The 21281-nt window shown below is 32.7% G+C and overlaps 1 protein-coding gene across 1 annotated transcript; it reads right to left on the bottom strand.

Annotated features, from left to right (window-relative positions):
• Positions 1-1051: 1051 nt before the first annotated feature.
• Positions 1052-20891, bottom strand: LOC130828812 (exocyst complex component EXO70A1-like). Its single transcript, XM_057694816.1, has 12 exons — positions 20418-20891; positions 20230-20325; positions 15181-15386; positions 12218-12457; positions 10655-10793; positions 9148-9360; positions 7538-7743; positions 4005-4205; positions 3808-3907; positions 2342-2457; positions 2113-2259; positions 1052-1398 (listed from the first exon to the last, which is right to left on the bottom strand). Exons 1-12 carry the CDS (start codon positions 20607-20609, stop codon positions 1281-1283), a joined length of 1974 nt encoding a protein of 657 aa, XP_057550799.1. The 5' UTR covers positions 20610-20891; the 3' UTR covers positions 1052-1280.
• Between the last annotated feature and the right edge of the window lie 390 nt (positions 20892-21281).

The following is a 21281-nucleotide window of genomic DNA, read 5'->3' as shown; positions in this document are numbered from 1 at the left end:
CAACTTCCATGCTTGCATACCACTATGGATATTGTTGTTGTTTGTCTTGATTTGCATACTTAGCTATATAACACCATTGCAAAATATTACTAAAATAGTAGAGTTTAACTTATTATACAATTAAAATAAAGTAACTAACTAGAATTAGAATAAAAAATAAATAAAAAATAAAAAAAAAATACTTAGATACATCTAGTTCTTTTTATCTTAAATAAAAAGGATGATGGATTGAGATGGACTTTGAGAAATGAGGGTGGAGCAGTTTGCTTGACCATCTACTTAACATGAACCACAATATATTTATTACATTATATAATATAACGTAATAGAAAGGGTAGCTTTGAGTGTTTGTAATTATCGTCACCAATGGTAGTAAGTAAATTATGTCCATAATAAAACATCTCTCACCTTATATTTAGTGCCCAACATCTTCTTTTAAACTAGGTTCACACATTTTGTCCCCCTGTAGTATTTTTTCTTTTTTTTTTTTTATTTTTTATTTTTACATAATTAATCAGAATCTATACACTTCAAATTTATCTCTAAAATACTAATAAAAATTCATGTGTTGCATTTACATTGAATAATCATTAAGTTTGAACAAATTTGGAAAAATCATAATTTTTTTAAAAAGGAACACCATTAAAAATTTAAGGAAAAAAATAATAATTCAATCGAAACGATAGCAAACAAATAAGAAGTGGGTTTAAACAATTCCATAACTAGTCAGCACACTATGTAGACTTTAATTGAGTATTGCTTCTATATATCTTTTAACTTCTAAACATGGCACGCTTCACAAGCAAAGCCCTTTGATAGCTCTCCTATAACTTATGTTTATCCTTGTTTTAATTTTTATCCACCTTTTAATTTATCCCATATAAAATATTTTTTATTTGCCTTAGATAAACTTTTGTCTATTGCATAAGAAAAAAAATAATTTGTTAACTTGATAGAAAATATTAAAAAAAAAAAAGTAAAATTGTCTAATATGTAGAGAAGAATATTTAGAAATTCGATTACTAATCGCAAAGAGGATCTAATCATGTAATTTCAAGGAAGGAATAAGCAGAAACTTTGTTCCATAAGAATTTGAAATAATATTTTGCAAGTACAAATACTAATTGATTCAGACAAGGAGAGTAGAGGAAGATACACACCACTTCGACATCTTATAACTTTTTTTACTCAAACCAAGTAAATCGAATGTTCAATAGTTCCTCGTACAAATTTACAAGGAAACCAAAAATCTTCTACAAAGATTTCTATACATTTCAACTCTACCTCTTAGGCTCATTTAAAGTCTTACCCTCAAAGAACTCCCCCAACATTCTTTCCAAATCTTCTGGTGTGAATCTGATGTATTTCGAAGAGTTCTTCCCAGCCTCGACTAACGCCCTGAATTCACAGTTATAAACAGTGTGGGAGATAATTCCATCTCTTTAACCCATCAAATAAAATACTTACAAATTCAATCAAAGCATACAATGAAACCAACATGAGTGCATGAATAACTAAATGGCTCGAGTATAATACCATAAGGACAAAGAAACTACGTCACCCCTATATTTAGAAAACACCACTGACTAACATCATCGCAGTCAAGTTCAGAAAGGGGTACGGGCATGAGCCTAAGGCTAGTACAACAAATGCATCTTTGGCAAAATGAGATGCACATATAATCGAGTCATGATTAAAACTACTCCCAATTCTCTTCCCAACGTTTTTCTTGGCGGTTATACAGGCACATTACTACCATTTCGAGTTGTCATTGCGTTTAGATTAATGTGACCACAATAGACATTATTCATCGAGAAATCAATTGTAATATTCAACTTCAGTTCTTTTTTTTAGTGATGTGAAAGGACAAGGAACGTCTTCCAAAAAGGTTTTAAACCCAAGGAAAAATCATTAACAGAGGTATAATATACATGAAAAGAAGCCTTCTCCAATCTCCACTGAATTGAGAAAGCTCTGTTCAAGTTATACTTGAGGACTGCTACCAAGTAAATACCCACAAAAGCATCCTCCATAAATGGTTAGGAGACAGATGTAGGGTGGACCTTGTGGAATACAAGACACAGAATGAACAGATAATAAAAGAACACATACCCAAAACGTTTGACAAATGATCGATATGCAGGAAGCAAGACTTCTGCAACGGCAAGTCTCAGAGACTCGCGCAATTCTGTATCAGGAACTGTCCACTGAGATTGTCTCTGATGAAGCTCTTCAAATTGCAGATTAAAAGCTTTAAACCTGTAAATACAACTATACTATTCAGCAAAAATGTATCAAAGCTGAAAGAAATATATGCTAGCATTTATTATACAAAGCCAACCTGTCTTTAATTAACGCTCTTGATGCTCCACTACTATTTCCCCCATCAGCTGCAACTCCACTACCTCCCCCTCCCCCTGATGAGGTTAACCCTTGTGCGGAGAGTGATTGCAGAATCTAACAAGAAAAAACAGTCTATTAAAAGAGTGGACAGGAAGCGACTATCAGAGAAACACGAATAATCCCAGCAAATAAATCAAAAGAATGAATTTGTAGAAAGATTAGGGAAGCACTTCACGTCCAAGTATATAAACTACCAGTACCATAGGAACAATAATATTTCATGCTAGCTATAGCAATAAGTCTCAACAAATTAAAGGGAAAAAGCAGACAATTCACATTGAGTTTTGTAGCACTACATGATAGAGTTGATGAAGACACATGCAAGATGTAACAAGACCATATGCAATGGAAGAAAAAAAAAAATTAATTCCCACTTTAATTTACGGAAGAAGCTCAATCAAGCTTACATTGTCAACTCTTTGTATTTTTAGAAAATGGTGATACATAAATGTTGGGGTTCTGAATAAGAAAAATGATGAACACTTGTTCAAAAATCATCCAGGCCCATTCTAGTTCACTATAGAATTAGTCGAAACAGCCAAAAAATAAAGCCCACCATTTAGCAATATTTTTTCCTTATTGTAGGCATATATCTCCTCCACTAGTCTTGTCTCTTTTTGAGAGTTGAGACTTCTAAAGGCCCTAACCAAGGGGCTTACTACTTTAAACTTAAACAGATAATCCAATACCCTAAAAGAATATCTACTGTCGGAACTCACAACAGCAAAATCTTTATTCTCTATCACAAAAAAAATTATACAATCAAGTATTCAAATTATTAGATTGACCTGCAGAAACAAAATTCTTCAAAATCATAATGCTAATAGTTACCAATATAGTTTCAAGACAAACATTTGGTGAAACTAACCTTAACTATCAAACAAATTAGCTGCAATAGATTGTACCCTTGTATTCCTAAGGGTAAAATTAACTGATGAGAAAATGGGAAACTAATTGATGGGTTGCCAGCTAGAGTCACACCATTTGTCTTTTATTTCGTTATTTGAATCACCTTTCAGTAAAATAAGAAAAATTGCACAAAAATCACCTTTCACAGAAAACAGAAGAGTGAAGTAATAACCGAATAGAAATAAGAGGGTACAACTTGCAAACCATGAAAGTAAAGCATTTAAGGAGAAATAATGACAGGTAAAAATATCAACCAATGGAGACCTAACTGGTAGGTAATTATCAGGAAACCTAGGGCAAAAACTATGAAAATCTGATGAGCGAAATATCAGATGTCCATTAATTTAAAATTACATCTACACTATCAACCCATAAGCAGACCAAGAACAAGATGTCGTAATTGATCATGAAAAATAGAGGAACAAGAGCATGATTGAGAGATAAAGAAATTGAAAATGAAAAATAAAACTCTTAGATGTCTCGGCAAGAACCTACCTTCGCCCATGCGATTCGTTTGTATTGATTTGCATGCTGCTGAACAACTCTTCGATGCCTTTGCACCCAATCATCACCCAAAAGATCTTTAGCTTCCGATCTGAAATTTAATATGGCATGTTCTAGAAATGTCACCATCCCAAGCTAACTCAATCGAGAAAACAAAAGGCTAAACAACATCTACTTGCATGACATACCTGCGAACAGATCTTACAATATAGTGAATGTTATTCATTAAAAACAAGTGTGTCAACGCGGGATCTTTATATTGTTTGGATTTGCCATCAAGATTGGTTTGAAGAGCCTGCATTATTCGCATAGTCACACTGGCTAGCTGAGAGTTTGCATCTTTTGCCTCCTCAAACTCTTGGAAGAGTTGCTTCAAGGTCGATTGGTAGCTATATAAAAAAAATAATAAATGTCAAGAAAATTTACAACAAATGTATCTTTTCCTTACAGGTGGGAAAACATATAAGGGAGATTCGATAATGGTACCCAGATTATAGGTTTATTCATATTTTCTAACACAAGACTAACATCAGTTCCATCAAATTCAAAAAATGAAATATCTCGATAAGAAAAATAAAGTTTAATAACAAATTGACAATTAAAACGCTCACCGATCTTTGCTGCTATTAACAAAGCTATGACCATGATAATATAATATCTCTTAGCTATATTAAAATTTTTAGAAGCAAACACATCATATTATGGATGTTGGTGTAGTAAAATGCTCAAATGACTATGATAAACATGGTATAATAGGTAAAATCCGTCTCACGACCGTTACCGCATTAGTGACCGAAATTATATTTTAGCTCTATGCTTCTTGTATCAGGTAATTTCCATAATATATGTCAAAAGACTAATAAAGGGCATCAAATTTGAGTCCATAATTCCAAATTTTATTTCCCCAACCGTATGTCCATTATTTTGATGCGCCAAAGATTTATAATTCTTTGGTTTTAGATTATAACGGACCAAAAAATAACTCATTAAATCATGTTGCAAATCAAGGTCCACCTATATAGCAAAATTGGGAGGAATTTTAATCATGACTTGTTTTATCCAAAAACATCAACATCATATAAGGGCAGCTTTTGTGTGGTTATATTAAGCTATCATTCATTCTTATTTGCAATGCAAATTCATCCTCAACAATTATTTGCATTAATGTTAGCATGGGCACACCATCCTCGGTCAATAATCAAGTTTTCAATCCACCCTTCAAAGACATTCTTAATGATCCTAGTTAATCAGTCCTAGTTAGTATTATTTACCTTATTATGTCTTGTGTATTTAATTCTAGTCATGTGTTTTAGTCCTAGTCGAGTGTGTTTAAATTCTAGTTGTGTTTGTTTAGCCCAAGCTGGTTTGTGATATTTTAAACTCTTAGATTTATGTGAGCATATCGTGCATCGAGCAAAGAAGTCATCCATGAACATCCAGTGAAGCAAAGAAAATTCGGCGAAGAAGCAAGTGAAGTGAAGAAGTCATCCAAGAACATGATTCATTCCGCCAAGAAGAGGTCAAAAGAAAGATTAGTGGTTGGTTATCACAAAGGAAGTTTTATAACTTCTCATATAACTACCCCATTATTCCCTCTTAATTTTCCCTCCTTAATCTTTGATTTAGTTATTTATTAATTAGAATTCATTTAACTTCTTTGATAGTGATGTATTGTAATTAGGAAGTTACAAAGATAGTAGGAAGTTGCAAAGAAGTTCCTTAACTTCTCTAATAGTGGTGTAGTGGAATTAGGAAGTTATTCAAGGTCATGGGGCAACTTTTTTCATACGGTTCTCTCTAGGAAAATATAGGTTCTTTTCTTAGTTTTAATGGCGTATAAATAGCTTAATATGTACTTAATTTGAAGGTTGAATTATGATATTAAAATTTTGAAACTTTGTGTGTCAAAACCTTTGTTGTCTTATGATTCTTGGATTTGAATTATATTTGCAAAAGTTCTTATGCGTGTAAGTACCGAATACACTTGTGCCTTAAGAACCTCCTAACTTGCTAATGGACATATTTAGTGAGTATTGAGTTTAGCCAAACTTATCTCTAGATCATTCATCAAACAAAACTCAACTTGAATTCTTTGGTGGTGAATTTTTCATCCTTTGAATTCATTTACTTTCAATCGCAAGCCATCTCTTATCCTTCCATTAGTCATCTCACATTCTCTAAATGATTATTATCCTTTATCCTATCTTACCTATTTTGCATAAAAACACCCTTAAACAATCAAAATAAACCCAAAAACAAATTGTAGGAAATCAATCCTATTAATTAACCATAGTCTTGTCTTTTTCTTTTCGATCTTTGCTCCTCTCGTGTTCTTGTAAGTCCCCCTAGGGTGTAGGCGGTCTTACAACAAATCAAGTGCGCTTCTTCTTTATGTGAAGGTACACATGACGTTTGTGCCAAGGGTCAATCGGAAATAATCTCTTTGTTAGCTTTATCACTAACATGGGTAAGATTGCATACATCCGACTAGGTAGAAGCTACTTAATGGTATTGGGATAATGGATTGTTGTTTTTGTTGTTGTTTTTCCCCAACCATCAGGTCTCAACAGCGAACATTTCTTTTCAGCATAAAACACTAATCCAAATTAGCAAAAATTAAGCATTAACACCACTGCATTATGAAAACATAAGGAGTATTCATAATTCCATGTAGTTCAAGAAATGGTCTTTAATTTGGTTAACAGGGATCAGCTAAGTGCATGTATTTTCGATCTCATGAGAATTTAGAACTATTTTGGAACATCAAATCATATGCTAAAACAAGGTCGCATCATATCGTATCGTCTGTATCGTAAAGGTTTTCAAATTTACCAAATCAGTAATAACTGCATCACAAAGGTGTAAAAAAACTGCATTGATGTCGTTTCACACGATATTTCATGGTTTAGGATGATATTTGGCGGTACGACAACCGCATCATCATGGTCATTGTTGCAAGTGTGACCATTACCATATTTTCGCACTATGCGTCAAATGAATTTTATAGAAAGCTTATCTGACTGCAAATGAATTGCCATCTAATTCAATGTCGTGTTGTGTAAGAAAACTAAAAGAAGCACTTTATGTTATTAAAGAGAAGCACACTAGTTCTAACTAATGAGAAGTAGTTCTTTTTAAAGCGAAGTGATGAGAAGTATTCTACTCTAGCCATATAAGTTAAGACCAATTTCTAAAATGGCAATCAGTTTTTTCCTTTTAACATACGGTTAACCAAAAGTATGTCCTATGTATTTCAACTTCAAAGCCTATTTTGTATGCTAAAAATACCAGTTTATGAAATATGTGATATGTTTCATGACAAGTTCTGATTTAAATTCATCATTAAAAACGGGTATATAGAAACATGCAGACCCTCCATTTCTTTTAGCTTTTCTGTGTTGAAGTAGCAACAATTACCGGGAACACAATGTAATTGTCATGCGAGTGTAAAGGGCAAGGAGGGAAAAATAAGTAGCGGAAATACAATGGACCAAAAAGTAAAAAGTAAAGGTAAAAGGGAGAAAAGTGAATAATAAAAAAGAAAGATTCAAAAGTGCACAAACAAAAAGGTGTGTCGCAGAAAGATGTAGTCAAAAAAAATCAAATAGAAGCAAAAGTGTAGCACGGAAAGATTCAAAAGTGCACAAACAAAATGGCGTGTCGCAGAAAGATGAAGTCACAAAAATTTAAATAGAAGCAAAAGTGTAGGACGTGTTCATACTCAAACAGAAATTTCACATAATTGATCACATAGCTTGTCAGAGGATGAACAGTTCCATCAGAAACTGCCGTTTTTGTTGCATCTTTTTCAACAGCTTCTTCAAAATCACCAAACGTTTCTTGGGCAGTCTGTGCAAGGCGCTTTGTAAGACCTAATGCAGAATCTCGCATTTCTGCACAAGCTTTACCACTGAAAAGCAATTCAATCTGCAGTGACATGAAAGGACAAGCCTCAAATATAGGAAAAAGAATATGTATGGCAAAATTAATTACTACTTTGTCCGACAATACACATGATATTTCAGTTGAAGTTTAATATAAATGGCTGTATTAGCATTTTTAGAGAAAAAAAACTTTTAGATAACTCAATTTCCAAAGATAGGAGAGCAAGTAGCTATCACCTAAACGTTCCTATCCATCACCAACTTAATGTTAAATCATATGATCCTATATGTATTTATGTATGAAGAAGTACCATAAGATACCACATCAAGACCCCTATGCGACTAACAGGAAATATGTATTTATGTATGAAGTGAAGAATGTCCATAAGATACCCCATAAAGATCCAAATGCAATTAATAAGAGATTATTAGTTTCGACCTAATGATGGTAGCAATGACCATTATTTTGACGGGGCAAAAGATTTACCCTTTTTTGGTTTCGGATTACAATGGACTACATTAAAATGACTCGTCAAATCATGAAACTTTTTATTTATGTGAAGTTGCAAATGATGTTTGCAACTAAGTGTCAATCGCAAACCTCTGTATCATCACTAACAAGGGTAAGATTGTGTATATTTGTGCTGCCTAAGTGGGAGCGACATGAAGGCATTGGGAGTAGTGGAATGTTGTAATAATGTGAGCAAGGGAAGGGGTTTAGATGCACTAAACCTTAGCTTAGGTTACAAAGAGTTGCAAACGACTTGGATCCCTATGTACTAATGCTCTTGGAAATATTGTGTCAAAACTCTAATTGACATTAAGTCGTTAAACAATAGGTCAATAAAAAAACCCAATAATGAATTTTTTTTCATTGAATATACCCTTCTTTTATTTCATTACTTTACCATATTTACCTTATTTATTTATGTTCATTTAATTTGTAAACTATGTTAGGGTATTTTATAGGGAAGAAAAATGAAAATGCTACTTCATCCCGAAAAAAACATGATACGGTAAAAAAAAGTCCTTTCTTATACTCTTTTGTTGATTTCACAACAAGAAATCTTTATGTGACAACTATATAGAAAGTGCAACAATCAGGTGAAATTTGGAAATGTATTCTAATTGAAACGAGGTTGAAGTCATAAACGTCAAAAAGTTATAAACACAAAAAAATCTTTGGGAGTTAAGTATGAATAAATTGCTTTGCGCGTTCAAAAATGATCAACTTTTTACCTTTTACGTTACCACCAAAGCGTCATTGCTACAATAAATAGAGATTTAAAGCCAAAGTATTTCAAAAGATATAACTAAAATGATTATGTTCAAAAATATAAATTGATCCAAGGGCATATACAACTACAGATTTGGTATGACGTTGGCCCCGTGGCCTTTTTTTTCCTTAGCTTCATTTAAACTAATATAAGGGCAACTTTATTCATACCTCTGAATGCAATTCTCGCATTATTTCATACATGTCAAGTAGTACAAAGAGCTTCTCTGGGGACCTTTTACTTTTGGCTATAGCATCTCCAAAACTAAGTAATAGCTCAACACTACTTCCAGTAACATCAGCAAAGCATTGATCCCTGAGGGTATCAATGCCTTCAAATATCTGATCACAAACTTTTCTCTCAGCAGCAAAAAGAAGTTTAACCTGTTGACAAGACGAAGATCATTGTGACATATCTTAATAGTAGCAAATCAATCCCTTCTATTAATTGTGCAATTTGACCCCTTAACTCTTGATTGAAGCAAATTAATCCCTTAACTTTTTCTTACATGTAAGTGAATTCCAATTTTTTATATTAAGGAAATTTCATCAACATTTGATTGCAAAAAATTTTTTTTTTTTCGAGAACTTCCTTAAACCACTAAAATTTGCATTGCACTACATGTTGCTTGTATTTAGGGAGTTGACCACTTGATCTTGTTTTCAAGCCTACCTACTCAAGTAGCAAAGTTGTGAAATTTTTCCTTTAACTATTTTATTGGAAACTACCTCAAACCAATTGGTTATTTGCACATTATTACATGTTGATTGTTTTGGGGATGTTGACAACTTGACCTTGTTTCAGACCTTTACTATGCACACATATCATGTGCCTTAGAATTTTGGTCACAAAGAAACTTACTTCTAAAGTTGCAGAAAAATACTTTTTATAATATTTTGTTGCAAACTATCCGATCAACGACCTGAAAACAAGCTCAACTCCTCCCTCCCCCCCCCCCCCAAAACAACGTTCATACACTATGTTAGTTTAATTTATGGACATTCTATATGATAGCAACATACTTTTATGAAACACTAGTGGTAGCAAATCTTAAAAAGTTTCATAGAATAGCATTGTAATGATGTAAATAAAGCTACAGTTTCATTAATGGGCTAAAAACGTTTAATTGGCCGTTAAGTTGTGAAATATCTTAGGATCAATCTATCTGGTAGAAACATACTTTTATGAAACGCCAGTTGTAGCAAATCTTAACTATAAAATGTATTGTAGCTTTAAGAAAAGAAGACAAGGGCAAATAAGATATTTCACAACTTAACGACCAATTAAACGTTTTTAGCCATTAATGTTACTATAGCTTTAAGTACAACATTACAATGCTATTCCTGTGGAACGTTTTTAAGATTTGTTATCACTAGCCTTTCATAAAAGTATGTTGCTACCTTACAGAATATCCCTTTAATTTATTAAGTTTCTACGGAGACATTTCAAAAAAGATGTCTTTGGTAAAAGAAATTAAAAAAAAAAAAACATTTTAAAGCTTTATAAAGGAGATGAAATTAGTCATCCATTCATAAAAAGAGCAAATGGAAAATACTCTGCAAATATTAAAAAAGTTGATCAGCCAATTTACTCCAATCAAGGGTTAAGGGATTTGATTGCAGAATTGCTAAATAAAAGGAAATTTTCTACTTTGTCACATCAGATATTGATCCTTACAGCAATCCGCATGAAATGGATCCAATTGCCAATCTTAGCCTCCAAAACCTCCCACGGCATTTTTTGAACATCTTCTTTACTAAGCTTTTCCACACCCAATTTTCGAAGGCTTTGCTCTAATACTGAAGCACGGGTATCTCTGAAAAGAAAATTGCAATCAACATTCACACTTATCTGGTTCAAAAAGAATCAAAGTAAACTTATACATAAAAGGTTGGTTCTATTGCTCAGGTTCAAATAGAGAATTAACCACAATATTTTGTCACCACAAATGCATTTGTACTGTGAATGCTTTTTGGAATACAAAATAAAAATTGTACAAAGACAAGTGTTTAAGGGGCAAAGATATCCATGATCACAAAAAAAAATCCACAGGAGGAAGCTATTCTCAATAACAAGACATTGAAACTAACTACACATCTCGGAATCTTCAATATAGAGTCTCCTAGGTGGGCCACTAGCACTATCCCACAAAGAAGCTAAGTGACATGTATTAGATAATTGTGTGTTATGTTATACCAAGAAAAATAAGTAATCACAAAAAGAGGAGAGAAAAAAAAAACAACTCACTCAAAATGCAGTCAGAAACAAAGTCACAACATTTTTATCTATGCATGTCAAAATCATTCACATCAACTTCATTTTAGGCACTATAAACATTAGTAAAGCACTCGCAGTACAACTTCAAAACAGCAAATAGGTAAAGAAAAAGTTTCCTAAAATTGCAAGTCTACAACCAAATTCTCCCAACAAGACATATTGTGGTAGAGAACAAATAAGTTTTAAGATTCAGGCTTCATAAAGTATAAAAATCTTATAAGGGTATCCACTAGATACAACTTCTATAACACTTTTACAGTAGAAGCCATCTTTAATTCCAATGGCAATCAAATCTCTAATTAAAATCAAAATAAAATAAAGTTCTCCTTTGGGATCAACATTTATCTTTCACCAAAAATTAGCAATACAAAACAAGAGTTATTAAGATGGCCAAATAAGAATCTCCAAATCATTTTAAAAGTCAAGTATTCGTTTCGCAGAGATTGATATTTGTATCCAACGAACAAAATTTGGGTGACTTTACCTTAGCTTACAGCATGACTTAGGTCAAGGATAGTGGCTCCTATTCTCAAGGCGTATATTATAGCAGTGGTAACAATAAAAACCTTTACAATGTGATCATGATACAGCCAATATTTTGCACTATGATCCTTACATCACTATATATTTTATGTCCTTTCATTCCCTCTGCCACACTGCTTGATGGTTTGACTTTTGAGCCAGATTAAAAAGATCCACAACTATTATTACATAATGAACAACATAATCATGATTTTCAATCTACCTATATACACTACATACAGTAAGGTGTCCAAGATTCCTTTAACCCGTATTTGCAAAGGGTTCCCAAATAAAGAAAATGGACTTAAGCAATGTAAGGATGAATGAAAAGCATTATAGCACACAATCTAAGCTTAAAAAAAAACAAAAAAGACTTAATTTGTAAATCATTGTCACTGCAATAGTACTATTCATTGAGATTAAGATATACAAGGGTTGCACCTGTAAATTTTGAGTATTTGTTGACTATGCCCAGCATGAACCATTTGTTGTGCTAAATTATGCAGCAAAGGAAGTATGCGAGGAGGTATCAGAGCGGGTGGGGTATAAACAGCATTCTCTGAGCTTTTAGATTCACCATGCGTCTTGGAACTTGAATCAGCCTGATCACCATTTGAACCAGATGAAGGTCGCATCGAGTTGGGAAGACATTCAAAAAGGCGATCTGGTTCAACAGGCTTACTGATATCCACCCACCGTATAGACAAAATAAATCAGTAAATATTCGAACAATACGATAAAGTATTAGACGCAGCTAACCAGAAATGAAAATAAACATCAAACATGTCAAAATTGCATATGTAACAGGTATAAATAGGAATAATTTATGTCTATTGAAAAGGAAGAATACAAGTAAATAATTATTGTTTCAAGTCCAATGAAGACATGCTAGAAACAGCTTCAATTGAGAAATCTATGGACCAGCTTTGGATGGTGGACACTTAAGAGAAATCTTTAAGCTGACATATGATAGTCCTTACTCAACACCGTGAGACTGGTGAGAGCGTGCCGGATAATTCCCCTAATATATGCTAAAAAAATTTCTTAGTGCTTGTAGATTATTAAGGAAAACTTCAAAGAGAAGTGAAACCATTAAGCTTGCAGACTACCGAAGCATTTGAGTGTCAATAATTTTTATGTTTCATAAAGATCTTCTCCCCTAAATTATACTTTTTTCATATTGTAATTCAATGGTCAACATGGACTTCCATGAAACACATAAAAGTTTTTTTGCTTGACATAGTTTTCAATCTTCATAGATATGTCACAAATCTCAAGATTTTCGTAATATGCACATTATGTCCATATTTTCAAGTAAATATCAAAAAAGAAAAAATAGGAAGTTTCTTGTATAGTTGATGAAATTTGTGTTATAAGTTTGAAATATGTTACAACTAACACTATCTAGAGCAATCGTGCACATTGTGCAATATGCTTAATGGAATTAACCGTCATAAAACGTAAATGTTGCACTAAGCTCAAAAATATTTATTATAAAATCACAATATGATGTTAATGATATTTTGCACTATAATCGTGCATGATGATTAGTCAAAGTCTAAGTCATTCAAAGAATTAGAAAGATTGAAACAAATTTAGAGTGAAATTGAAGAGAGGAAGAAAACAAAACATGTCCACAATGGCATGGAGAAGCTAAAAATCTACATCATTAAATTCAAATCAAAGTCTTTCATCCAGGGAAGCTAAAAATCATAATGTATTTCACTACACTTCAAAACAATAAACCTCTAAATCTTCCTTTTCCTTAACTTCATAGTTTCTAGTAAGGATGCTAAGTCCATTTCTATGCTCTTTCTTTTATGTGGATATTTTATGCCTCACCTAACATATCCTATCGTAGATATACATATCCATAAGTTTTTGTATGTTTTACTCAATTTTGCATGAAAGACCACCTTGATATCCCTCCTAACGTACTTTCTTTTGTACTTCATTCAAGTAAATTTAATTGTATCCTACATTCATAAAATCATTAACTCAATTAACGTTTCTTTCTTATTCTTTTATTTTTCCCACATCCACTTCATGAACTCAAACTTACATTTTTATTTGATAATTTGTATCATTAAAACATAGCCATGTCACATGTTGCCCGAGCCGTGAGCCAAGAATCATGAGCAGTGAGCCATGAGACCCCCCCTTATGATTATGGCTTGTAAGGGAGTTCATTGCAACGTGATCAAAAACATCATTCAAACTTAATAGCAATGATTCTTATTACTATGGTTTGTAAGGGAGATTGTGGTAAAGGATCACTACCTCCCTGTGTCAGGATTTGGTAATTTGCGCGCCTGTTGCCTTCCTTGGATGTGGTAGCCGTTTCTCAGGCTCCCTCTCCGGAATCGAACCCTAATTCTCCGTCACCCGTCACCACCATGGTAGGCTACTATCCTACCATCGAAAGTTGATAGGGCAAAAATTTGAATGAAGCGTCGCCGGCGCTTAAATACGCGACGGGGTATTTTAAGTGGCAGAGTGGCCTTGCTGCCACGATCCACTGAGATTCAGCCCTATGTTGTTTCGATTCATCCCCCCCACACCCCCCCTCAAAAATCGCTATGACGCAAAAAAGGGGGCTATGGTTCTGTACTTGACCGAAAAAATTGCAACTTTTGAAAACCGAAAGATGGCATAACTTAACCCGCACTTGAGTTTTCCCCTTGGGTAACAAGGCAAAACACACGCTATTTGCCTTAGGGGGGAGCAGGTAGCATAGAGCCATGGCCGGAGCCTCGCCCCGAATCGCGAGCCGTGAGCCGTGAGCCGTGGGATTGGCCACGAGCTCAAAAAGGAAGTGCTTGACCCGAGGGGTTTTAGTGGGATTCATTTTAATCTTTTAATTAAAAGCCATCGACTTTTCATGATTTGAATGATGCTCAAAATTAACAAGGCAGAAAATTTTTAGTCATGATACACTAGTCACTGCATTTCTAGTTAATTTTTGTACTTTGAGTCGATATCTATTTATTGTAAAAGCAATGCATTATTCCTTTTTATAAGAATTTGTTTCGTAAAACAAAAAATAGTTTCTTTTACTAGGAAAATTTTTAAATAAGAATTTTTAAAAATCATCCAACCTAAAAATAACTTGACCCAAACGCGATCGAAAATGACCCAAACGGAATCCACCGGCACAAAGAGAGTATGTATGAATGTAATTATCTTCTATACATACCAAACCCAAAAATAAAGGTTAAAAGAAACAAAAGGATGTGCATAAACCAAAAGATGATAAAATATCCTAAACATTTCATGAATTTGAAATATAGTTTTGTTCCCAAAGCACTATAACTAAAAAATAATGCATTTTTTAGTTAAACACAATGAAAAAGGCAAGGAGCAAACCAACTTTTACTTCTTTTACTCATAAACATACAACATACCTGTATGATGATAGTAGTTGTTTGAATTCCTCCTCCAGTTTAAGAGTTGCCTTTGATAGTAAACCGTTTACATGATTGACCACACCTTCATTATTCCTAAACCCTTTACAGCTAGCAAAAAATCGAATGATGCTTCGAAGATGATCAATAGCTTCTAAATAACTTTCCAAATCTTCATGTGGTCCTTTCAGTACTTTGGCCTCAGCCTACAAATGAAACAAATCTTAATATTGCTTTGCCTTGAATGCAAGAGAAAAAGACAATAAAAAAGAGTGCTCAAAGATATCAGTTACATAAATCTAAAGAAATTCACCTAGACAAAATGTATAGCATATAAAACAAAAATTATGTACGAGTCCAACGATTATCAATTTTTTCAGATCTTCTTTCTCTTAACGTCTTTTCCTTTTAGGGAAAGGTTATGGATCATGGGTAAAAGCTTATTCAATTGTCAAAAGATTATGGCACATACAACACCAAGCTATCGACATAGTGTGATGCATTCCTGGTATATTGATGATGAGCCTCTTTATCAAGAGAAGCCCTAATAGCTAATCCAATCGATTCAAAAATCCTAAAAACAATAAATTTAATCCCAAAAAGGTGTGACAAAACTAAACAAAAGCCAAACTTAAACTCTTACTGAGCAATTATGCTTTATAAACTCATGTACTATTATTTTTCCTTAAAAAGATTATGTTGATAACATAACTAAACAAATAACTACAACACTAAACTTGTCGGAATTTGGAGTATAGGTTATACTATAAGAAATTAGTTATACATTTCTCAGCAAAAGTACCGAAAAAAGAGTTGATGAGTCATCAAAAAGATCTCACATTCTAAAAACTGAGACAAGCTATAAAAAGAAATTTGTGTAAAATTTTGTGTAGAAAAGGCACAATGAATGACGAGTCAACAACAAGCTTTGAAGACTCAACAACGGGCATCTCAAACTTTTCTCTTTGTGTTATTTAGGGTCAAGCTTGTTTTAAATCGTGTGATTAAATTTGGGCATGTGAGAGGGAAGGAAAAGGTACTTTAATAGGGTACATTTTTTGAATCGTGTTTATTGAAACTCCATAATAGAGTGTGCAAACCATTGCAAGAGTTTATAAAACAAGCACCAAGATCATGTCTAAAATTCTCAAAAACATAAAATTGTTGAAACCTATGGTCTTAATAATCATTAGAAAATATATTTATTTAACTAGTTCTTTTATTATTATATAATTTATCAAATATTTAATAGATTAAAGTAAATGAACCATACTTCGTTTTACTAGTCAATTAAATAAGTAATGTCAATAGGTGAGAAACTAAGTCCTAATACAATTACTCAATTTTACTATTCAACTAACTTTTAGGTCATGCTTATATTGGTAGTGAATATTTACAGGTAAAATAAAAGTCGAAATAAGAAAACAAGGTTATTAGAGTAGAAAATTAAGTAAATATTGTTGTCAAAAGTAAAAAAACAAATAGTTGTAAAGTTATGGAGAAGAAAAAGCAAGCCTCCTTATTTAGGAATAACTATTTACCCTAGTGGGATGGAGGGGAAATATTTGCCTCCTTTTCCCCTGAAAAAAGGTTGAATATCTTTCTTTATTTTTATCTTTTTCGTACCATTATATTCTTTATCATTCTTCTCTCCTTTCAAATTCACCTCTATTAACCTTTATTTGTATAGTTTGATTTTTATTTCCCCCTTAAAAATTTACCCACAATACAAGCATGACCTTAATACAATTAAATACTCAAGAAAGGAAAAGGTAAAAAATACGAAGATAAGCTTTTCGGAACCGAACACACTTTTTTTTCTTCATTTAAAAGACAGATTTTTTCTTCATCTTCATTTCCAAACAACAAAAGAAATAAACTTCTTTGTCATGTGTATCACCCATTATCCTCAAACTTTTTTAATGAAAAACTAAACATAAAGGATCTTTAGGATGGAAGCTTTTCTTTATGGTAAATTTCGGTGGAACTTCAAATTTGGGTTCGTATTTTGTTTTGCTTTGTAAAAAAAATCCTAACACTTTGAGATTGATAAAATCAGCGAATTGAATCATGAATCATGGCGATTTTAACCGCAAACTAGCCTCGGTTGAAAACGATCAAATTGAATCACGATTCTTGGGTAGTTTGGGCGAATTTTGTGAAACAAATCAAGACATCCATTTTAGGGTAGCTTGTCATGTTAGCAATTGTACGAGAAAGATGCTCATAGCTTAGGGTCTATACTATGTTTGTTGGTGTGGCATAGGGAGTTTCCTTTGTGATCTTGGCATCTTCGTCGTTTGTTTATCCCTTTGTTATAAAAGTTTAATTTGTCTAAAATGGAAATAAAAAAGATATTTTGGAGGACTAATAGATTTATGGACCCATAAAAGACACTTAGTCATCACTTTAATTGTTTAAGTTGTATGTATAGGTAAATTGCTCTTTAATAACTCAACAACTAGCCTAGCCTCACCTTCTATAAACTGGTGACAGACCCTCGGTACCCTAGTCATACAATCGTCATTACTTGTCAAAGAGAATAAAGTAGGAGTTCTTGCCCATATGTCAAATAAAATAAAGACAGTGAAATTGCTTCAAATATCTCAAACTTAAAACATTAGGGCATGAACATTACAAGTCTTAGAGTCTTGCAATAGTGTCTTTGACAAAACTTGGCTTTAGTGAAGTGGAAAGAATGATGTGTCTTTCATTGACTCCTCAAAAATAAAACTTATTGCAATACTATTAAAGTGGGGCAAGCTTATGACTTTTTTCCTTGCCCAATGATGACTTGCCAACTCATCCAGCAATAAGTTTTTGATTCTTTGAAATGTGAAGAATATTTCAAGTTTAGTCATGAATTTTAAATTATTGTTCATTTAAATAAGCTTAATTTGTAGGCATTTTTCAATGGTCCAATCTTATCAAAGTAAAAGCTATTAACATGTGGAAATTTTTGACGTCAATTTAATACATGTAATATTATCATTATAAATTTGATGTGATTTTATTAATTGAGTAAATTTGTTAATTGGGTCTCTTAATTTCATAAATCAATCAATCACAGTGCATAAATACAGTTACAGTTATGGTAATGGTTGCAAAACACAATTTGCAGTCAATATGGCCTAAATTTCTATCACGGTGAACTTAAAACCTTTCTAATGCAACCTTATTTTTTGCACTATGATACCAACTATTTTAGCTTTTCTCTTTCTAATTTTTCATACGGTGTGACATTGGTCTTTTTTGCCTATATTTCTTTAATTTATTTGAAACAAACTTTGCATGATATAAAGGTATATAAATTCAATATTATAAAGAATATATAATAAAATCAGATACGTGAATAAAAAATGTACAAGTATTAACTGAGATTGAAGTGACCGGGAATAATGTGCAAAACTAGAAAGAGTATGTATGAGTTTGAATAATAAAAGCGTGGATATTGGTGGAATCCTAATGTGGCAAAGTCTAAATTCTGATGTGAATTATAATTTTTTTAGTTTTGAACTATAATGGACTATATAATAAAATGGCTCAACAAATCATCTTTTTAATTTATAATTATATGTAAAGTTATGGATAAGGTATTTGACATCTAAAGATGGTACAAAGAAACTAAGAAAAAAAAAGACAAAATGGTTCGCCCTAGATCAAGCGGGCCATGCTCGACCGATCAGCCGAATTCGAGCCTATGGCTATGCAAGATCGACAAACCTCTTGCTCTTTGCGTTTATTCATGAACGGAAACTTGCTTTGGCCCAAATTGCATGTTGTTTTGTCTTATGGATGTCTAGGTGTTCTAAGTATAGGAAATTTATTTGCCCATTCTCTATTTTTGAATGCATCAAAATTTAGATTGATGCCAAAATCATAATTTTCATATTCTCTCACAAACTCTTTGTTTAGTTTCTTGCTAACTCTAAACAACGTTTACGATTTTCTTATTCTTCTTTGAGCTCAAATGCATCTAGCTATGTGCATTGTACTATGAAATATTATGAATGATTGTATCTCTGAGTGTTTCTTATTTACATACACCCAAGTCCCATAATGAAAGCGTAGCGTCTTCATTCCAAATAAAGTTTCCACATACATTTTGTCCACCTAATTTCTTTCGGTTAATATTGTCTTCTATAAAAATTTCATGATCAAGTTTGGTTAGGATCAATTTCAAGATATTTTCACATTGTGATAATATTAAAAAAATTCAATTGTAAAGGTCTCACCTATAGGTGATTTTCCTATCTTTTAAAGGTCCAACCTATTATTTATCCTACAAAGGTTCGACCTTTGCATGTTTTTTTCTTCTAAAGGTCTAAATGACCCTCATAGAAAACAAAACCAAGTGTCACGTTTTCATTTGTTTCTACATTTATTAAAAAAATTTGAAAAAAGAAAAATAAATAAATTAAAGACAAAAAGATAATTAATTAAAGAAACAGAAAAATAATTTGTAAAAAAAAAAAGATTTAAAAATTAAAAAAAACGAAAAATATTTTTAAAAAGAGAAAAATAATTATATAAAAAAAGAAAAATAGAAAAAAAATGTCGATCAGAGAATGCCACCAAATGTGTCTGCCCCCACCACCCAGCACTCACCCCTTTCCCTGCACTAACAACCACTTGCTGAAGGTGGAAACTTAAAGGTTCCTAATTACTATTAAATTGTAATAATAATTAGCCGACATACACTAATATAATATGATAAGATGTCCATCAGATTCAATCGGAAACAGGCACTACTAAGGTTAAGGTTGTATCTATCCAATCCCCCTATGTGAGGGGCCCTTAATGGCAATGGATAATGGAATGGATTATGGATCAATAGCCATCCAGCAGCCTATTATATTAGAGATCAAATACTACAAAACTTTGATGAAAATATATGAAGGACTTTGAAGCTAAAAACATAAATAATTGTATTAGCTAAAGCAGACCATAGGTATAATATTGTATAGGAGATCAAATGGTACAAAAACTAGAACGAAAATGGTTCATGAACATTGAAATTAAGATGGACATCAAAAGATTAAAACAAACCTGACGACTAAGGTCAAATTGGGATAGAATGACTTCAGCAGACTTCAAAGTGCGGTCAATATTATCAGTAGCTCTCCGAATTGAATGCGTTCTAATCTAAAAATTCAAAAGAACACAAAGATCAACATCAGAATGAAAGAGATAAAACAAAAAATACAAAGAAAATGAAAAGAAGTGATGAAGCTGACCTGAGTAGGACGCATGGCGGTTTCAAGTGCAGAGAGACGATGGTCAAAAGAACCTAAAATAGAGACGATATTATCAGTAATAGTCTGACTTTTCTGAAGTGATTCTCGCATTGAAGCTGCTTTGGAGCTCAATGAATCCATGGATGCTCCTCCTCCTCCTCCAACTACTACTGTATGAATTAGAAGCCCCATCTTTACTCCAAATCAACGACTGGAGATAAATCCCTCTCTTCTCTCTTCGATTTGATTTGGTTTGATTTAATTTGATTTGATTTTTACAGATGGAATTGAAAGAAGAAAATAGGGGAATTTGTTTAGATTAGTACTTCTATTTGACTTCGCCGGTTGACACTTTTTGAAGCGACTCCAAGAAGGCACCAACTACTCCATTTTTCCTGTCTTTGCGGTTGGCTTAGACAGGTTGTTTTCTGTATTCCCGATCTCATTATTAGTAATTTTCAACCTATTGTGCTGTTTTATGTAAAGTTAGCTTTTTTTTAAAAAAAATAATAATAAAAAAAAACAAAGATATTATATTAAATCAAGGTAAACCAAAATTACAGACTTTTCTTTTAAAAAAAAAAAAAGTTACAAGACTTCGAGTAAAATGTTGCAAAAACACAAAGTCATCCACCAAACTTAAGTTCAATCTTGCTATAAGATGGGTCGCAATATTTTTATTTCTACCGACAAGATTACACTTAAAATCAATTAAAGAAGCTTTAAGAGCACAAATTCTAATAACTAAAAGGAAAGAGGGAGCTAAACCTCTAACAGTGTCTTCAAAGGGGGGAAGGGCATTCAACTAACAGTGTCTTCAAAGTCTTATAAAATGTCATACAATGTTTCGAAACTCAACACACA

Source organism: Amaranthus tricolor, chromosome 12 (assembly GCF_026212465.1).
Source record: "Amaranthus tricolor cultivar Red isolate AtriRed21 chromosome 12, ASM2621246v1, whole genome shotgun sequence".
Classification (NCBI taxonomy): Eukaryota; Viridiplantae; Streptophyta; class Magnoliopsida; order Caryophyllales; family Amaranthaceae; genus Amaranthus; species Amaranthus tricolor.
This window is presented reverse-complemented; position numbering and strand designations above follow the sequence as displayed.

Coding starts and splice junctions, on each gene's coding strand:
- LOC130828812 (XM_057694816.1), bottom strand. CDS start 20,609: ATGGGGCTTCTAATTCATACAGTAGTAGTTGGAGGAGGAGGAGGAGCA. Junction 15,387..20,229: donor AATTTGACCTTAGTCGTCAG/GTTTGTTTTAAT, acceptor TTTCATTTGTAG/GCTGAGGCCAAAGTACTGAA. Junction 2,260..2,341: donor AGAGCGTTAATTAAAGACAG/GTTGGCTTTGTA, acceptor TTGTATTTACAG/GTTTAAAGCTTTTAATCTGC.